This window comes from Battus philenor, unplaced genomic scaffold (assembly GCF_028537555.1).
Source record: "Battus philenor isolate CCGP_79_NKW_IND1 unplaced genomic scaffold, ilBatPhil1.0.hap1 SCAF_9, whole genome shotgun sequence".
NCBI classification, from domain to species: Eukaryota; Metazoa; Arthropoda; class Insecta; order Lepidoptera; family Papilionidae; genus Battus; species Battus philenor.
Window position 1 is genome coordinate 15,063,034 of NW_027181759.1, and position 18,419 is coordinate 15,081,452.

At 35.0% G+C, this 18,419-nt stretch overlaps 1 protein-coding gene across 1 annotated transcript; it reads left to right on the plus strand.

The window, feature by feature from the left end:
* The first annotated feature begins 9,389 nt into the window (after window positions 1-9,389).
* LOC137932114 (sucrose-6-phosphate hydrolase-like) lies at window positions 9,390-10,977 on the plus strand. Its single transcript, XM_068775689.1, has one exon. It carries the CDS (start codon window positions 9,396-9,398, stop codon window positions 10,860-10,862), a length of 1,467 nt encoding a protein of 488 aa, XP_068631790.1. The 5' UTR covers window positions 9,390-9,395; the 3' UTR covers window positions 10,863-10,977.
* The last annotated feature ends 7,442 nt before the right edge of the window (window positions 10,978-18,419 follow it).

The following is an 18,419-nucleotide window of genomic DNA, read 5'->3' on the forward strand; positions in this document are numbered from 1 at the left end:
ATATTACAAAAGTTTAACTTATATTGCAACTTTCTACGCTCTCGTAATAAACTTTTCTTGTAACGTCGTTGAATTATCAGGCATTAAATTTAAAAAGGTTCATCGAAGAAAAACAGGCTTCTTTCATACTCAACATTGAAAATTTTAACAGAATTCTTATTGATCGTCAACTTACTTTATTATTTATTTTATCTTGACTCTACTCTGTTTCGCAAGTAAGAAACTCCATAACAAAACACTTCTTTTTATAGTTTAACAATACAGATTTAAGTAAGAAAAGGATCAATATTTAGCCACTTCCGCACATGCAGTAGTAGTCGTGCAACAAAGTGCACCGCCTGCCAGCCTCTGATAAATACGTATGCGGCAAACAATGCGAATCACACAACTACCACCGTTAAATCACTTTACACGTGTTTCACCCTTCCACGGGGCATTTTCAGGAGTTATATTACACCGATTAGTGCCAAACACTGGCTAAATATTGGTCTTTTTCTTACTTAGGATGGACTTCCGCAAGGTAACACCTGATTCCATTAAATACAGATTTAAACATTTAGACTTTATCAGATATAGCCTAAATGAAGTTAAAATAATCAAGCGATATCAACTCCAAGGATTCTATTGGAATCTTAAAGTAAAGGACACTTACAGAGAAGTGTAATTTGATTGTAATTAAATTGGTCTTTTAGTCTAAAGTGGAAAATTAATCTAAATTCTTCTACTTTTTCTTAGTTGATGGACGCCCACTACAAGGGATAGGCCTCCCCCAATCGCCACTATGACTGCTACTGAGCTGCCAGCATCCAGAGACTTCCAGCGACAATAAATATGTCGTCAGTCCAATTAGAGGGAGCCAAACAGCAAAGCAAAGCATAGGAGCAAAACAAAGGTGGATAAAACATTGTAAATTTATTAAAATAGACTGTAAAATAAATCCGTGATAAAATTGATGTACACGAGAAAATGATTAAACCAATTAAAACTGTGATACAGTTATAGAAATGAATAACTGAAGTGTTTGAGGATGTACGAAAGGAATGGAACGATTGAGAAAGGAAGATGAAATTGTAGAATGATAGAAGGGGGAAAGAAGATATTGTGTACTATGGAAGATGAGAACGAAAATAAAAATTGTAGTGAAAAATTTTTTTATTGAGAAATACAAAACCCTGTTCCCAATAAAATAGGGGGTGAAGGAGAGGTTCTCAATAGCGGGGGCCATTAAAAAAATTGAGAGAGCCTACCCACGCTGCGTCTACTGGCCTATGGTCGCAACTCTAGAACCTTCCTACGTTAACCGCCATCAGTTACACGAGCCATGTGCCCCGCCTACTGCCACTTGAGACGGGCCATATTAGTGATCTTAGTTCTTCTGAGTTCTTCTCACTTTTGATTCGATCTCGCAGTGAAACTCTGACCATTGTCCTCTCTGGCGTTGAAATCAGGGAGGAGACAATACCCTCCCTGATAGGCGGAGATGACAAACAGGCATTCATATCCCTTTGTAAAGAGATCGCCAAAAGGGCGATAGAAAGAAATAAAGCAAACAGAGTATAAAAAGATAAATAGATTAAAAATGTAAATAGAAACAAAACTGTGATAGAAAATAATTATAGAATAAGTAACAATGTAAAATAAAAATACAAATCGAAAAATGTAAAAAGAAAAAGGGAAGAATGATAGACGAACAGAGCAAAAGGGTAAGAAAGTAGAAATGTAGCATGAAAGATAGAAAACGGACCGAAAGAGAATGTGAAGAATGAAAGAAGAGAGAGAAAATAAAAGATAATGTGAAAAAATTAAATGCTAATAAAGTCCCTATCCCACCACAAATAGGGGTACGAGAGGCCCCCAATAGCGGGGGTCATTAAAAAAAAAGACCATTGTCCTCTCCATTGCTGTATAGGTGACCTTGAGCAATGTCAGATCTGTGTGCCAAATAATTTTTATATATACAAGAATATTACACTTCCTTACGCAATGAGATATGTTATTGTTTATCTCTAGATGTCAGGAATAATGTGTTATTGATAAAGAGTGACGTCTTCGGACGCCTTATCAGGTGTAGTGTGGTCGCGTACACGCCTACAGAGATCAGGGTTCAAGCCAACATTGTCCGATTATTGCTATATATTACTGTAATATGAAATCGCGGAATTTATTTTGTCCAAAGGCAAAGTGTCACACGTCTCAAATATATTGACAGTAAATATGTAAAACAACATTTTTATTTAAACTACTCAAAACAAAATAGGGCCCACCGCAACTTTGTCTCTAATTGTGTTTATAAATAACTCATATACTAATCATTGACAGAATGAAGCACTACCACTTCTAGCACACATGTTTATTAGTTCATAATGATGTTTTAAAAGTTAACTTTTTTGTTGATTTCAAGTGGGTAGACAAAAAAGTAAAGTGCTCAAAATTTATCCATTTCTTAAATTTTCAATCGTTTGTGTTCTCAGTCTTGCTTTAAGCGCAATACTTTGATCACACTTTGTTAAGCTGTGTTTTTTTCGTTTCGGCATTATTCCCGATTACAATGCCAGGTTCTCGTCGTCATATGGATGTGGAAACTTAGACAAGGGCAGTTCTTTTGCTTCAAGAGGGAGAATCGCAAAGATCGGTTGCATCTCGCCTTGGTGTGTCACGGCGAGCTATTCGAAACGTATGGGAGCGGTTCCAGGAGACAGATAGTGTAGCTAGAAGACCTGGATCAGGAAGGATTCGAGCCACAACTGCTCAAGAAGACCGGTACATTCGATTGACTGCGCGCCGGGACCGCACGACTACCGCCCGGACCTTGCAATCCCGGCTAAGGCAATCTACTGGCACACGCGTTAGTGGTCAAACCATTCGGAATCGACTCTACGAGGACGGGCAACATTCTAGGATGCGTGTTATTCGTTTAAAATTAACAAGGGCTCACCGGGCAACACGTTTGAGGTTTGCGCGTGAGCATTTGGATTGGACCATGGACAATTGGAGGACAGTACCCTTTTCAGACGAGTGTAAAGTTAAGTTTTTAGCGATGACAGACGTGTACGTGTGTTGAGAAGAGAAGGAGAACGTTTTACTGAACCATGCATGCACGGTACTGATCGTTTTGGGGGCCCGAGTGTGATGATATAGGGCGGTATAAGCTTGTTAGGCAAAACAGAGCTGGTGATCTTGAACGAAGGGACGGTCACTGCAGCCAGTTACGTCGAGCAAGTAATCCGACCTTATGTCATCCCATATTCACAAAGAGTAGGTGATAATTTTGTGTTTATGCAAGACAACGCTCGTGCGCTTACAGCTAGGGTCACTCAGAGGGCACTTTCTGATGCCAATATCTCGGTTTTACCTTGGCCAGCAATGAGTCCCGATCTCAACCCGATTGAGCATTTATGGGATCAATTGAAAAGAAGTCTTAAAGAGACCCATAGCCACGTTAACAGCCAACAGGACCTCATAAACGCGCTGAAACTCTGTTGGGAACGAATACCCGACCAAAACATCACTCATCTGATTGAGAGTGTTCCAGATAGGCTCAGAGAGTGCATACGGAGCAAAGGAGGTCCTACTCGATACTAAAGAATAGCTCCCGGCAAGTTTATTAAAAACAAACAGTGACTATAAAAGTTTTTATTGACAGTCTACTTAGTGCTCATTTTCTCTAAAAATGTGTATTTGAGTGTATTGCGATAAAATTAAACAATTCAAACGTTATTTTGTGTTTACTTAATGTGTAAAACCCTAATTCAACATCGACTAATTGTAAAAATTTAATAATCATGTATGCACATAAATTAAGGGGCAAAATGATGGTGGGCCCTATTTTGTTTTGAGTAGTATATATTACCTACAATAAAACAGTGGTAGCACAGCGATGGTAGATCGTAGGTTCGATTCCAGGGATAAAATCTTATATAATTCACACTCTGCATTAATAGAATTTTCACTGGTTACAAGCACGTTTTCTGCATGTGTGCGTACCATAATACAATACTGTGATCGCCAACCCCACCTACTAACCTACCAAGCGTGGCGTATGTATGTATGTATGTGTGGTGGTATAGTATATTCCCCTTCTTTGGGGGATATCTTGCAGCAAGCGCCTATGAATTGAAACGATGACAACAAAACTGTCAATTGATTTTTTAGACCCGGGAATAACTCTTTCCGCAAACATTATCTACTTGTAATGTTATCTATTTAACCTTACGTTTTGTTTCTGAATAGTATTGATGATATTGAAAAAGATTATATTTTAAATAAAAAAATAATTTGGTTTTTGTTTCTGTAGAAATAAGGAAAATTTAATAAAAACTTGATACGCATTTTTTTTCAAAATAGCTTCGGTTTTTTGGCACCAATGTGTTAAGATATAAGCAAAAAGTTCAAAATGCCAAAGAAAAGAAATAGATTTTCGTCATGAATTTTGTCTACACTGCAAACATCTTTAGTCTCTCACTAAAAATTATGAGTTTGATTGTAACGTGATAGAGACTTAGAAACAATGTCGAAAGAAAAAAAGAAGCTATATCCTTCTCTTTTCTTTTCTTTCCGGTTCGTAGTTGCTACTCGATGGTAACATAAGTTAGTATGTAGCCTGCTATAACTTGATAGTGATAGGCTATAGTTAGATAGTAAGCTATGGTATGGAATGCTAGAAAAAATGTAGAATGTATAATGAACTTAAGATTATACGACGAATGAATAATGAGAAAAGAAATAAAAGATTATGTGAAATAATTAATAAGATTGTAATGCTCTGTTCGATAAATACAATAGGGAAGAACGAGAGGCTTCCTATAGCAGAGGACATTAACAAAAAAAAAAGAAAAAAAAACAATATCTAATATATTAAATTCTCGTGTCACGGTGTTCGAACTTGAACTCCTCTGAAACGGCTCGACCGATTTTTACCAAATTTTATATGCGTATTCAGTATGTCTGAAAATCGGCTACTATCTATTTTCCATACTCCTAAGTGATAAGGGTGGTCCACCCCTAATTTTTTTTTTAAACAAATTTTTTGGTTTTTATTTTATTATGATACAGCATACCAAAATACATACAACCCTAAATTTTCACCCCTCTACGATTAACCCTTATTTTTTATGTGTTAATTAAAAACTTTAATTTTTTTTTGCAAAACAACGTTTGCGGGATCAGCTAGTATTTATATATATATAGCTATACAACTAGTAGCTTGCTATAGTTAATTAGTAATGTACAATAACTTGATAGCATGAAGCCTCCTATAGCCAGATTAAAAGAGAGTCAGCGAAAAGAAGTAAAATTAATGTACCACTTGTCAATCTTGTCGAATCTCTGAGTACGTTTCAAGTGGTCACATTATCTTTACCCGCGAACACAAACCTTATGTAACGAGATACTTGTGTCGATAGGCACATTTAAATTTCCCACAAGCGTTATCATATATATATGTGTATATATATATATATATATACACACACACACACGCTATATGTTGTTTGTACAAACTATATATACATACAAACAAATTGAGTCTTCTAACTTGTTATTATCTGTATTATTTTATATACATGGTGTTTAAGTCTAGGTGTAAAAACTTCAAAGCGTTTTGTATATGTATATATATATATATAAATATACAAAAAAATAGACAAAAAACATTCGACAAAATGGTTTTGTTGGATTTTATAGACAGTACTACCAACCTAGGATAAAAAATTACCATATTTTTATCACAGAGTATAATTAAACCTTTTTATATTGTCCGAAGTCGCATACTAAATAAAAAAAAAATAGTTGTCTTTTGAGAGTGAACACATTTTATTTATTCAATGTGAAATAAATAAATAAATTATGTCTTCTTTTTGCTTCACGCATGAACTGTCAAACGTACGAAGTTAGACTAAATCTCTATGATGTATGGTATTACAGTGGCTAGCAGATGGGGCCAATTCCTATATTACTATTCGCTTGGTGCCGTGTCGCTAGGAGTGTAAAGAAAGGAAGCCTGGTTGCATTCGGTTGGTATATCGTTCGGTGTACCATGAATATAACCTTATTGTAACGGGCATGTATAATAGTACAGTTGTGTTTTTTTTTTAAATATAGATATAGATATATTAAATAGAGATATATAGATATATCAAATAACACATTATACATATCTATTTACAATGTTGTCTTCGTCTAAAATTTACTTTAATTCAACCGTGATAGACTATATATAATTTTTAAATTAAAGATTTTATTTTTTATTTATTCTTTAATACTTTACGAAGGTTCCTAAGAAAAAAAAAACAAATTGGTTGTCGTTCCCAAGTAACAGCGTAGGCTAATTGTTATATATATACATATATATATATATATATATATATACATATATATACACATATATATACACATATATATATACATATATATATACATACATATATATATAAATATATATATATATATATATATATTTGTTGTAAATGTAAAAATATTATGAAATTCAGGTTTATCATCTACCAGAGGCTTGGTTTTCATATTAGTGTAGGCGACATTTTCGTGTATCTATTTATCTAATCTTTACTGAAAATTCCATTGTAAGATATTTCAGTAATTTTATCTATTCATTTCGGAAAATTTGATGTAAACGAAATACATTTTCGTCGATTTTTTATATGTATATAAGTTTTGGGAATATATATAGGTGATAGAAGAGATATGTGCTAGGGTCCTAAAGTTCCGAAGACACGGACTGACAAGCGTAGGACTTCAGGGCTTGTAAAGGTTGTAGGAAAATACTAGATGCCCAGTAGTGGAGAACACGACTGAACTGATGAATCAAGATTACGATGATTTTGACAAAATTGCAAGACAAATAACAATAACAATATATTCTTGAACGTATAAAGTATACAATTTTTAAAAAGAACATGAAAGCAAGAGCAAAAGGTAAGAATGTGAACTTTTATTGGATGAAAATGCACGCGAAGACGAAGGAAAATGACAAGTCAGATCAAATATGAAAGCAAGAGAAAAGAAAAGAATGTAAATTTTTATTGGATTTAAAAGCACGCGGAGATGAAGGAAAATGACGCGGCACTAAAGATTAAAAGAAATCTATAATATGAGAAGTTCCCCGTTTCTTTCGTCAAGCGACAGCTAAAGCTGGATACGCTATACAAACTTCTGGCATTACAAATTCTCCAGGGATAGATAGTTAACAAGTAATTTTAACATGTATTAATTATTATTTTAAAAATGTTTTGTTTTAATATGTCATCAATATGCATTGATTTTTGGATATGATGTCAATTTACACCTAAAAACCTATCATCTTGTATAATAAATAAGTACTGCTATTACGAATCGAATACGTTATCTTTATACAATAACTTCCTTAACCGCTAAGATAGGACTGTTGGAGTAATTAATTAGAAATATATATAATTCTAATAAGCAGTAAATGTTGCCGGAGTTTAATAATTAAAACAGAGTTATACAACCCAGTCATAGAGATAGGGGAAATGCGGAAATTGAATTCTATTGAAGGGTTTCAGTGAATCTTAAACACTTTATTTTAATATATATAGACTTAGGTATATCCCTTGTACAAAACCAAGAAAAATAGAACCAGGTTGCGTATAGTAGTTAGATGAATATAATTTATAAAATATAATGAGTCCTGGATAATTTATAATATATATCTAGAGATGATCTACACCAGTGATTCCCAAAGTGGTCTATATCGACCCCTAGGGGTCTATGACAACCTGCAAGAGGTCTACGTCAGCGAAAAAAAAATTTGGGGGTCCATGAAATGAAAATGGGGGTCCACGATAGTGGGTCTCAACACATACACTAATAGTACCTATTTACTTATATCATACTATCTTATAATATCAAATCATTTACATTATTTATAAAAGTACCTATGAAGTAAAAAAATTATTATAAATGTTTATAAAATTGTGTAAGTTGTAGGAACTGACTGAACTAAGTACAAACAAAGAACTTAAGGTTCAGTTTAAAAACGGATATCAGCAAATTTGGCTGCAAAACAACATACCCGTTACTTATCGTGTATTATGGAAAATAGTGAGGAAATTATTAATTTCCTTCCCATCGTCATACCTAGTGGAAAGAGGGTTCAGCGCTGTTACCAATCTCCTAACGAAAAAAAGAAACAGACTGGACATCATTAGTCGAGGAGATTTAGATTAACCCTTACAAAATTGACGCCAAATGTTGATAATTTATTATTAAAGCATCAGGTTCATCCTTCTCACTAAAAATATTGACTTATTGCTTATGTTATTTTATTTATAGTTTATTTTATGTTTATTTATTGTTACGTATATTTTACATAACAGATACAAAATTTTATTTTGAGTAGTTTTAATTTCAATTCAATTAATAAATGTATAAATTATACCACAAATTATATCACAAATTTATATATCCAAAGACACCTTAAGGTTAAAATCAAAAACAGTCCAGAGCAAATGAAATTTCATAGTTCAGACTGTCCACTGTTATACCATCAAACTTGGTACAAACCGATATTACAAACCAGTACTGGCATATTTACAATAAACTTTGTTATGTATGTTTCTTCACCAATAAGATAGTCTAATCAAAAAATCTAGAAATGAGTAGCGATAAACCAAAACATAGCTAAATTGCAACTAGTAGCAACTCGACAATTCGAGGAAGATATATATCAAAATGATATAGGTTTGTAGATAAAGAAAGAGATATATAAGTTAAGATAGTAGCAAGAATATTTCCTAAAAAGTGACTTGTGTATATATGTACATATATACAAATTTAATTTTGTTGACACCGTATTTCATAGACTATATTTATTAAGTAATTTATGTAGATTTAAAAGTCAAAAGAGAGTGCGGCTGTTTTTCATCATCACAGGTAATGTTCTAATTAGAAAAATTGTTAAAACACTTTAATATTATATCTCCATAAGATATATTCTTGTCAAATGTTTGACGTCAATAAAAACAGAAATAAATTCATGTCGATACGAAATCAAATAAAAACATTTTAATATATATTTTTAATATTTATAGAATAAAAAAAATTAGCACAATACAATGCAATGTACGAAAAATAGAAAACTTATTATAGTAAATAATAATTGTCTAATAAGACTAATATATTTAATTTATGTATTTTGTACATTCAACTGTTACCGGTCAATAAATTTTTGATATTACAAAATACGTTGGGTTAGTTAAAAATTTTAAGAATATGCGTTTTCCCAAATCAAATACGTGATCACTAATGAAGCGGACGCCAAACAAAACACTCGAGATAACGTTATCAGACGTGATAAAGATTCGCAAGGATGTTTGTATAAATTGAGACACATGTCACAGACCCCTCCACTACCGTCAACAATGGCGATCCTACGCAATATAATATTCATATGTCTCGTTAGTACCGCGCTATCCAAGTCGCTATGCAAGGACGAGAGAGATAAGGAAGATCTGGAACAGTACATAGTGAACAAGATTCCTCAGATAAACTACAGGTTCAGACCTCACTACCATGTCGCACCACCAGTGGGATGGATGAACGATCCAAACGGATTCTCGTACTACAAGGGAGAGTTCCATCTCTTCTATCAATTCTATCCGTACGACAGCGTCTGGGGCCCGATGCACTGGGGACACGTTTCAAGTCCTGATCTAGTTCATTGGAAGCAACTACCAACTGCTTTAATCCCTGATGAAGAGCAATGCTTCTCCGGCAGTGCCGTGCAAGATGGAGACACGATGGTGCTGATGTACACGGCGCACATTGTTTCCGAATCAGAACCATTCTACAACGAAAGCCAATATTTGGCATTCAGCGACGACGGTGTCGATTTCCACAAGTACAGAGGAAATCCAGTTCTGCCTTCAGCTCCTAATGGTTCACCAGATTTTCGAGATCCAAAAGTGTGGAGGCATGGTGACCATTGGTATGTTATTCTTGGCAGTAAAACTGACGATCAAAGGGGCCGAGTCCTTTTGTACAGGTCAACTGATTTGAGAAAATGGGAGTTTTTGACCGTTTTGGCGGAATCGGAGGGAGATATGGGATACATGTGGGAGTGCCCGGACTTCTTCGAGTTGAATGGAAAATTCATCCTTTTGATGTCACCACAAGGACTAGCTCCCCAGGGAGATAGGTACAAAAATACTTACCAAAATGGATACATCATCGGTAGTTTTGACTATGAAACCTTTGAGTTCGTACAGGAGGTTCCTTTCCAGGAAATTGATTTTGGACATGACTTCTACGCTGCCCAAACCACTGAAGTCAACGGGAAGAGATATCTGATATCATGGTTTAGTATGTGGGAGGTACCTCACCCGGAAGACGTAGATGGATGGGCGGGTATGATGACCATCGCGAGGGAATTGGAACTCGTCGATGATAAGATTATCATGAAACCCGTTGAGGAAATGGAGAGTTTAAGGGAAAACACAGTCATAGTTGAAGTTCTGGAGTTTTTCGAGGAAATAGATTTCGGACAAGCCGTTGAAATTAACGTCGAAGCTGATTTCAGTAAAATGGTGGAAATAAATTTGGAAGGGAAGGACGGCGGAGGCAAGGTATCACTTCGCTGGGATCCGGAAATCGGAATGGTTACGGTTTATAGAGGACCCGATGATTTCCGCAGAGTCGAATGGGAACCAAATGGTTCGAAATCATGGAGAATCTTCCTTGACTCCAGTTCCATCGAGCTGTTCTGCGGTATTGGCGATGTGGTATTCAGCAGCAGGGTGTACCCACTGGGTGGTTGGAGACTGACCAATTTAAGCACTCAAGACATTGACGTTTTGGCGTATCCATTAAAAAAAGGCTTTCCCGTGTAGATAATAAAAATAGATAGTATTAATAATTTATGGCATAGGTTAAAGTTTAATTTATTTTATAAAACTTGTGATATAAATTAAATATTTTTGTACGAATAAAATTTTTATGCATTTATTGATTTATAATTTTATCAGGAAACCCATATATCGGTTGAGTTTAAGGTCAAGTAAGTTTCTTTATTGTGTAGAGCTTATCACGAAAAATACTCAAAACTAAGTTATATATGTCAAACCTATAGTTAATATAAAATACTGTGATACGCGTAACTGATGTTAAAATTCTTAATGCGATATATACCGTTGTTGAAATTCCGGTTTCAGATGTCATCATCATTATTTAGACCGTATGACGTCCACTGCTGGGCATAGGCCTCCCCCATAGATTTCCAACCGGACTGATAATCGTCAACAAGCGATGGAGTATATCTATATATATCTACATCATAAATGTCAAAGTGACAGTGACATTCGGCGCCATTTGTAAAAATTAAGACACGTTCACATTATGACATTACTTTTGCACCATCTGCTTCAAAAATATTTACTTTTTTTACTTTTTTTATGTCGATAAAGGATATTTTCTTAAAAATGGACCTAAGTTTACTACTCATTACATCAGCTTCCTTCCAGTATAAGTCTCTTCAAAATCGATCAAGTCATTTCAGATATTAGCCTGAACAAACAGACAGAGATCCAGACGAAAATTTAAAAATGTTTTAAACTGGGTATATATACAGTATATATATTTGTATGCGTGTAATAAAAAACAGTTGTTTTAATATTACTATTATAGTGCGATAAGTCAAGGAATGGAACACCCTATTGTTTTCATTGTTTACAAATATAACTTAGGAGTCTTCAAGACAAGAGTAAGTTTCTTCTAGGCAAGCAACGCAAGTCCTCGTTGCTTAACACGTTCACTGCGGCTTGAGGTCGATTCAGCCTCATGGTAGACTTTGCACTGGTGCGGCGCGTAAAACTTGTGTTTTCTCTCTAGTGCGGCGGCTGTTTACACTCAACCGTATGAGGTATGACAAAGACAAATATAGCTTTCTTTATGTCTGCGAAGCATTGACTCAATATTGTAAAAAAATATTGATGAACATGAGACAGAAAAGGCCTCAACCGCACTACTAGGAAGTTCAGCATGAGGCTGATTCGACCTCAGCCGCACCAGCTGAAAGTTCTTCAAAATTTGGCCCGCAGTGAACGTGTTAAGATCAGGCGAGACAGAAGTCAAATACTTTACCTATAAAAGATATAAAGGTAGTGTACATTGTTTTTTGTATTTATTTTCAAATAATTTTAAAGATATGCTATTGTTTAGATGCGTCCAGAATGGTAGCCTTGTAACTCGCTACCCGGCCCGAATACCGCGAATATGTTTTAACTGCCACACATCAGTATATTGTAAAACCGTTATCTCAATATAATGGAAACTTCTTCACATTGTACTCATTGTATTTTATTGTTATAAATTCAACAGTAATGAACTATAATTTATAATTGAAGATAACAGAATAGCCTAATTTGATAGATATTAAACATAAATTGATTTACTTTGTTAATATCTTTCATATTAAAATAAATCTACAATAACTTTATTTATACAGTAGGAGTAAGTATCTTTTGCAGTCTAGTATGGAAGGGGCTAAGTTCGGAGTTTCGCTGCGAGAACGAATCGGAAACTTGTCTGGAGTGGTAGAGCGGCCTTTGGGGCCGAAAAGTAGACTACGAGGTGGTAGACGTGGTATGGGTGCCCCCCCCCACGAGACATAGTTAAGTTCGAAAAAAGTAGCTGGATGCAGGCAGTAAAGAACTGGTACTGGTGGTGTTCTTTAGGGTAGGCGTATGTCTTGCACTGGGTGTCCATCGGCTGAAAAAAGAGAGACAGAGAGAGAGAGAGAGAGAGAGAGAGAGAGAGAGAGAGAGAGAGAGAGAGAGAGAGAGAGAGAGAGATGGTGTTTTCATTTGTTTTTGTTTTAACATTGATCGATATTATCAATTACTCTTATCTTACGTTTTACCTAAGTTGCATCACATTACGAGTATAACAGCCTCGTTGTGACATAACATTATGTATGATATAGGAGAAAAAGCACTTGTAGCCCACAGGTACAGTACTGAATCTTCCGATCGTAGGTTGCACCTTCTAATTCTGGCATATAATGTTATATAACTTACATTTGTGCATTTGCCACACAGATACTAGCGCACAATATGATGATGCCAATATGGAGTATGGATGATGAAGTGGTTGCTTGAACCGTAATTTTGAAAACTGGACATTTAGAAATAGTGAAATATATAATTTAAAAATAGTCATAGTAAACATTGTAACATACAAAAAATACGACCAAAAATAAAATTTCGAAAATATTAAACCTAAATGTAAATAAATACATTTAAAAACTTTCAAGTTCAACGGTTTTTTGATACCCATATTGTGGTGGTTGTGAAAAAATTCGTACCTAGTCCGCCATATTTGAACGGCGTCCATCTTGAATTTTAAATTTTGACATAATCATCGTGTTTTACTAGTGTAGCCCTTTCATTTGATACCCATATTAAGGGGGTTAAGGAAAAATATGTAATCCGCCGTTTTGTATCGGCGGCCATCTTAGATTTATAATGTTATTGATTTTATTATATTGTATTGTCATCTAAATTAAATGTGTGTACCAAATTTCAGATCAATCTGACAACGGAAAGGTGTTTAAATTTAAATTTCTAATTTTGACCCAAATAAATAAACAAATAAATTCCGTACGGGTCGAACTAAATAAAACCGTTTAAAAACAAATGGACGCTTATATATACGGACTATCTTTCCTAATAAAATATATGTATTTATATAATAATAACATTATTTTTTTAATTTCTGTAACGACTGGTTTTCGGATAGGATGAACTATACATTAATTAACAGTAAAGGTGTACCAGTAACCAATCACCCTGTATAACTTAATTATCTTGTAAGTAAAAAGATTTCAATTGAACTAATTCACACTCTTCATTGAAGAAACCAAATGAAAAGAAGTATTTTACAACAATTGTTTGAATTATATCAACCATATAAATAGGATACTCTTGAATATGCAAAGACGCGCATTAATAATGTTCTTTTGTTATTTTTTATTCAGATTCTTGCCTACAGCTCTTCCGTTTTCCAAGGTAATGAACTTACATTTATTTTCTTTATCGTTGTCATTGTTTCAGCTTTTTTTGTATGACCCCCGCTATTGGGGGCCTCTCGTACCCCTATTTATGGTCGGATAGGGACTTGATTAGCATTTAATTTATTCACTTAATTATTTTATTTTCTTTCTCTTCTCTTTCATGCTGTTCTTTTATACCACAATTCTGCTTTCTTTCCCTTTTGCTCTGTTTTACCATTCTTTCATTCTCTTTTCATTTTACATGTTCTTAATTTCTAGTTTTGTTGTATCACATTTTTATCTTTATCTTTATCACAGTTTAATATTATTTATTTTTACATATCTTTTTTGTTTTTGTTTTTGTTTGTTGATGCCTAATTTTTATTTTCTTCTATTGCATATTGTATAATTCTTTTGCAATAACTGAGGAATTCTTTCATGGTTTCTTTTCCGCCTATCAGGGAGGGTATTGTCTCCTCCCTGATTTCAACGCCAGACCGGCACTGGAAGCTGTGCCGGAGTCCCCCGAATGCGGGACACTGGGTCACAAGGTGGATCACGGTCTGGTCCACGCCCGGTTCACAGAAGCACGAGGGGTCCTCCTTGAGCTTGAACCTATGGAGGTACTCAGAGAACCCCCCTTGCCCCGTGAAGAGCCATTGTTTCAGCTTATAGATGCTAACTGCTATGCATAAATGTGTGTCTAAATATATTTGGAGGAATATCTTCTCATAATTACCACGCTCAGCAGACAGGTTGGCGATCGCAGTGTGATGTTATGTTACGCAGAAAACGCCGCTACCAATCTTCTGTAAACCTGTTTGTGAACAGTTGAAATCCTATATCTAATATATAAAATTCTCGTGTCACGGTGTTCGAACTTGAACTCCTCTGAAACGGCTTGACTGATTCTTACCAAATTTAATATGCGTATTAAGTAGGTCTGAGAATCGGCTACTATCTATTTTCTATACCCCTAAGTGATAAAGGTTGTTCACACTTAAAATTTTTTTTTTATTTTTTTAACGAAATTTTTTGTTTTTATTTTTTATGATACAGCATACAAGAATACATATAACCATAAATTTTCACCCCTCTACGATCAACCCTTGTTTTTTATTTGTAAATTAAAATATCAATTTTTTTTTGCAAAACAACGTTTGTGGGATCAGCTAGTAATTAATATAGTTTCATTGTAGAAAGGGAAAAAAAGGTAAAATGTATTTAAAAATAAACAAATTACGTAAGACCTGAAGGTAGAGATAGTCTTAGAACAAAGCTATAAAGACAAGTAATTTATTGAATATAAAACCGTCTACTATACGTGTCTAGACGGGATAAGATATACCCGCACCTGGTGCGTGCTTAGTGATATATAAGTTATGTTTAAGTAACCTTTATTTAGTTAAACGAAAATACGGATAATGTTGAAAGTAAATTTTAACTTTTTTAATTGAATTGTTAAATATATAATATTATTACAAACTATTACGTAGGGTGGTTCATGAGTTTTTTTTTCTTTATATGACGCGTTAATATACGTTAATTATTGTGGATTTATTATGCTATATAAAAACCATTTCGTTCTTCTCTTCTTCTTCTATCTCTCATGAAGCACTAATGTTGGAGATGATGTAACGTTACCTGGTAGGGTCTCATACGACCTAATTCAAGAAATGACACATAAATTGCAATACAGTATAAAATTGTTGAACACTTGGTGGGGCACGGTACATTTCAAGTGGCGTGATCGTGGAAGCGTGCAATCGGTTCAGCAGACTTTTATTTTTATATCAAACATTTCAATGCGCCCGCGCATCAGCCTTAGGAGTTTAGATCCATTGACCGGAAGAAGGATCCTGGCTTCGGTCGCGTTCACTAGCTAGGTGACGTTTCACGCACCGACGCACTCACTTTGTGTCGGTTGCGTTCACCAGCTATGTGACGTCTCACGCGCCAAGGCTAATTCGAATTTACTTTATAAATTCTCGTTTCCGTTCTTCAACTTCATTCTCGGAGCATCTTTAAATTCACGCCGGGTGCGAGTTTTATAATTCAAATAACATTCGGTCATTGAGGTTGAATCTATTCGTCGCACCAACACAAATACATCCTGTCAACTACGTGCGCTCCTCGTTTCGACCTGCTGCCGCCTGACTAGTCCTGGGAGATCGTGCGGCTGCTTACCACCACCATCAGTGGTGTACCGACCTGCGGTGTAAAATCAGACAGGGCCTTCGTCCCACTAGCCTTTTCATTTTTAAATAAATATTTTTTTCTTCTTCCGGTAAAAAGAATACATCATTTTAAGGTGCCTAGAAATTGCCAGTTTATTTTAAGAAATACACCCCCGATTTACATGGTAGATACGTTCCTGAGAAAAACGTGTAAATCGAAAATTAAAAGTTTTCAAGTCGAAATCGTGTAAATCGAAAAGCTTGCAGAAAATGCATAATATTGCTATTTAACAGTTGTGATATTTTTCAATTTTTTAGGTGTACACAGAAATAAAAATAAATTGCATTAGGAAGTTAAAATATCATCATTTCCCAGCCATCATTTACCTCCAAAATTTCCTGCATTAATTCCCTCTGAATTTTACCTCAATCGCAGCCGTTAATTTATAATAATCTAAATTATGCACTCACTTGTAGTTTACGAATGTGGAAAATTAAATCTTTCTGAAACTGTGAAACTTTCTCTCAAATACTATTCTCCGAAGATAAAACTTTAATTTTATGCGAAGAAATACAGACACAGTGTGCGTGTGCAGCAAGTCAGTACATAAGCTCGGGTTTCCCCGTGAAATGTATACACAGCACACATGTTCAATCACAGTAGCATTTACTCGTAGTAGAGTGCGATAAAAACAAAAAAAAAAGACGTGTAAAACAAGTACCGTGTAAATCGGGGGATAGGTGAACACAGTCTCGTTGAGTTTATATGAAGATAGAGTCAATTAGACGTCAAAAAGAGACGTATTCCATTGTATTTTGAATAAAGAATTTATTTTAATTATGTGTTCAATTACTTAATCGATTTTCTGTTCATTACTTTATGTTGTATGTTATAAGAAATACATGTCCATATTTTTTCCACGAGTGTTACGATACTCTACTATTACGAAGTACAAATTCTCCCTCTAATTTGAATGCAATATATATTTTATATAAGTGAAAACTTTTAACTGTACTAGTATTATTAATGTGTAAATATATACTGGCTGTACATAATAAATAAAATAAAAAATGTAACCCTCTTACAAGAGGCGTATCTCTGCAGTGGAAAGTATCAAGACGTCTATGCACTTGATAAATTCATTTAGGAATCTGTTGATCAAGTTAGGTAACTTCGTTGACATGTACAGTAGTGAACACAATGTCGATTCCAAGGGTAGAGCTGAAGCGCAGACAGCGGCGTCATTAGATTATCCCCGAGTTCACGTGTCGCTTCACTTAACTTGTAACTTAATGGCGAACGTAACTTGTAACTTGGGATTGCTAATTGACATTCAAACGTATTGCTAATTTTCGTCAATTATACATACAAGTATAAACTGTAGTAAAAAAATTATATGTGTAACTGTACAAAACAAATTTAAGATTAAGTAAGAAAAGGACCAATATTTAGCCACTTCCGCACATGCAGTGGCAGTCGTGCAACAAAATGCACCGCCCGCCAGCCCGCTGATAAATGCGTATGCGGCAAACAATGCGAATTACACAACCGCCACCGCCAAATTACTCAACACGTGTTTCACCCCTCCACGGGGCATCTTCAAGAGTTATGTCACACCGATTAGTGCCAAACATAGAGTCTTTTGTTGCACGACTGCCACTGCATGTGCGGAAGTGGCTAAATATTGGTCCTTTTCTTACTTAGGATGGACTTCCGCGAGGTAACGCCTGATTCCATTAAAAATTTAAGATTTAATTTTATCTTGTAACGTGAAGGAGGAATTTGAATGGTAAAATTGGCGATGGACTCGCCATATAACACGCAGAACACATGGCCGTTGGGGCCTTGTATTGTCTATTTTATTTGCGGGAATTCCGCAACTAATTGGCAATGTGCTTATTTTGCGACGGAATTTTTTTATTGCTTCGTCACCTTATTCACCCCTAGCTTATTGTGAGAAAGAGGCTATCATATTTCTAGTATTTTTTTGCGTTTCTTTTAATATCAAGTCTCTTCTTCCAGTCTTCACAATCGTTCTCTCACTCTTCTAGCATACCTCATAAAATTTAACATTCTAATTCATTCATTTTTACCTTCTTTACTCCGCCTATTACCATCTCCTCAATTATTATAATCTAGATCAGTGATTCCCAAAGTGGTCTATATCGACCCGACGTCAGCGAAAAAAATATTTGGGGGTCCATGAAATGAAATGAATGTC

Excerpts from the sequence above, each read along its gene's own strand:
- LOC137932114 (XM_068775689.1), top strand. The coding sequence starts at position 9,396 with ATGGCGATCCTACGCAATATAATATTCATATGTCTCGTTAGTACCGCG.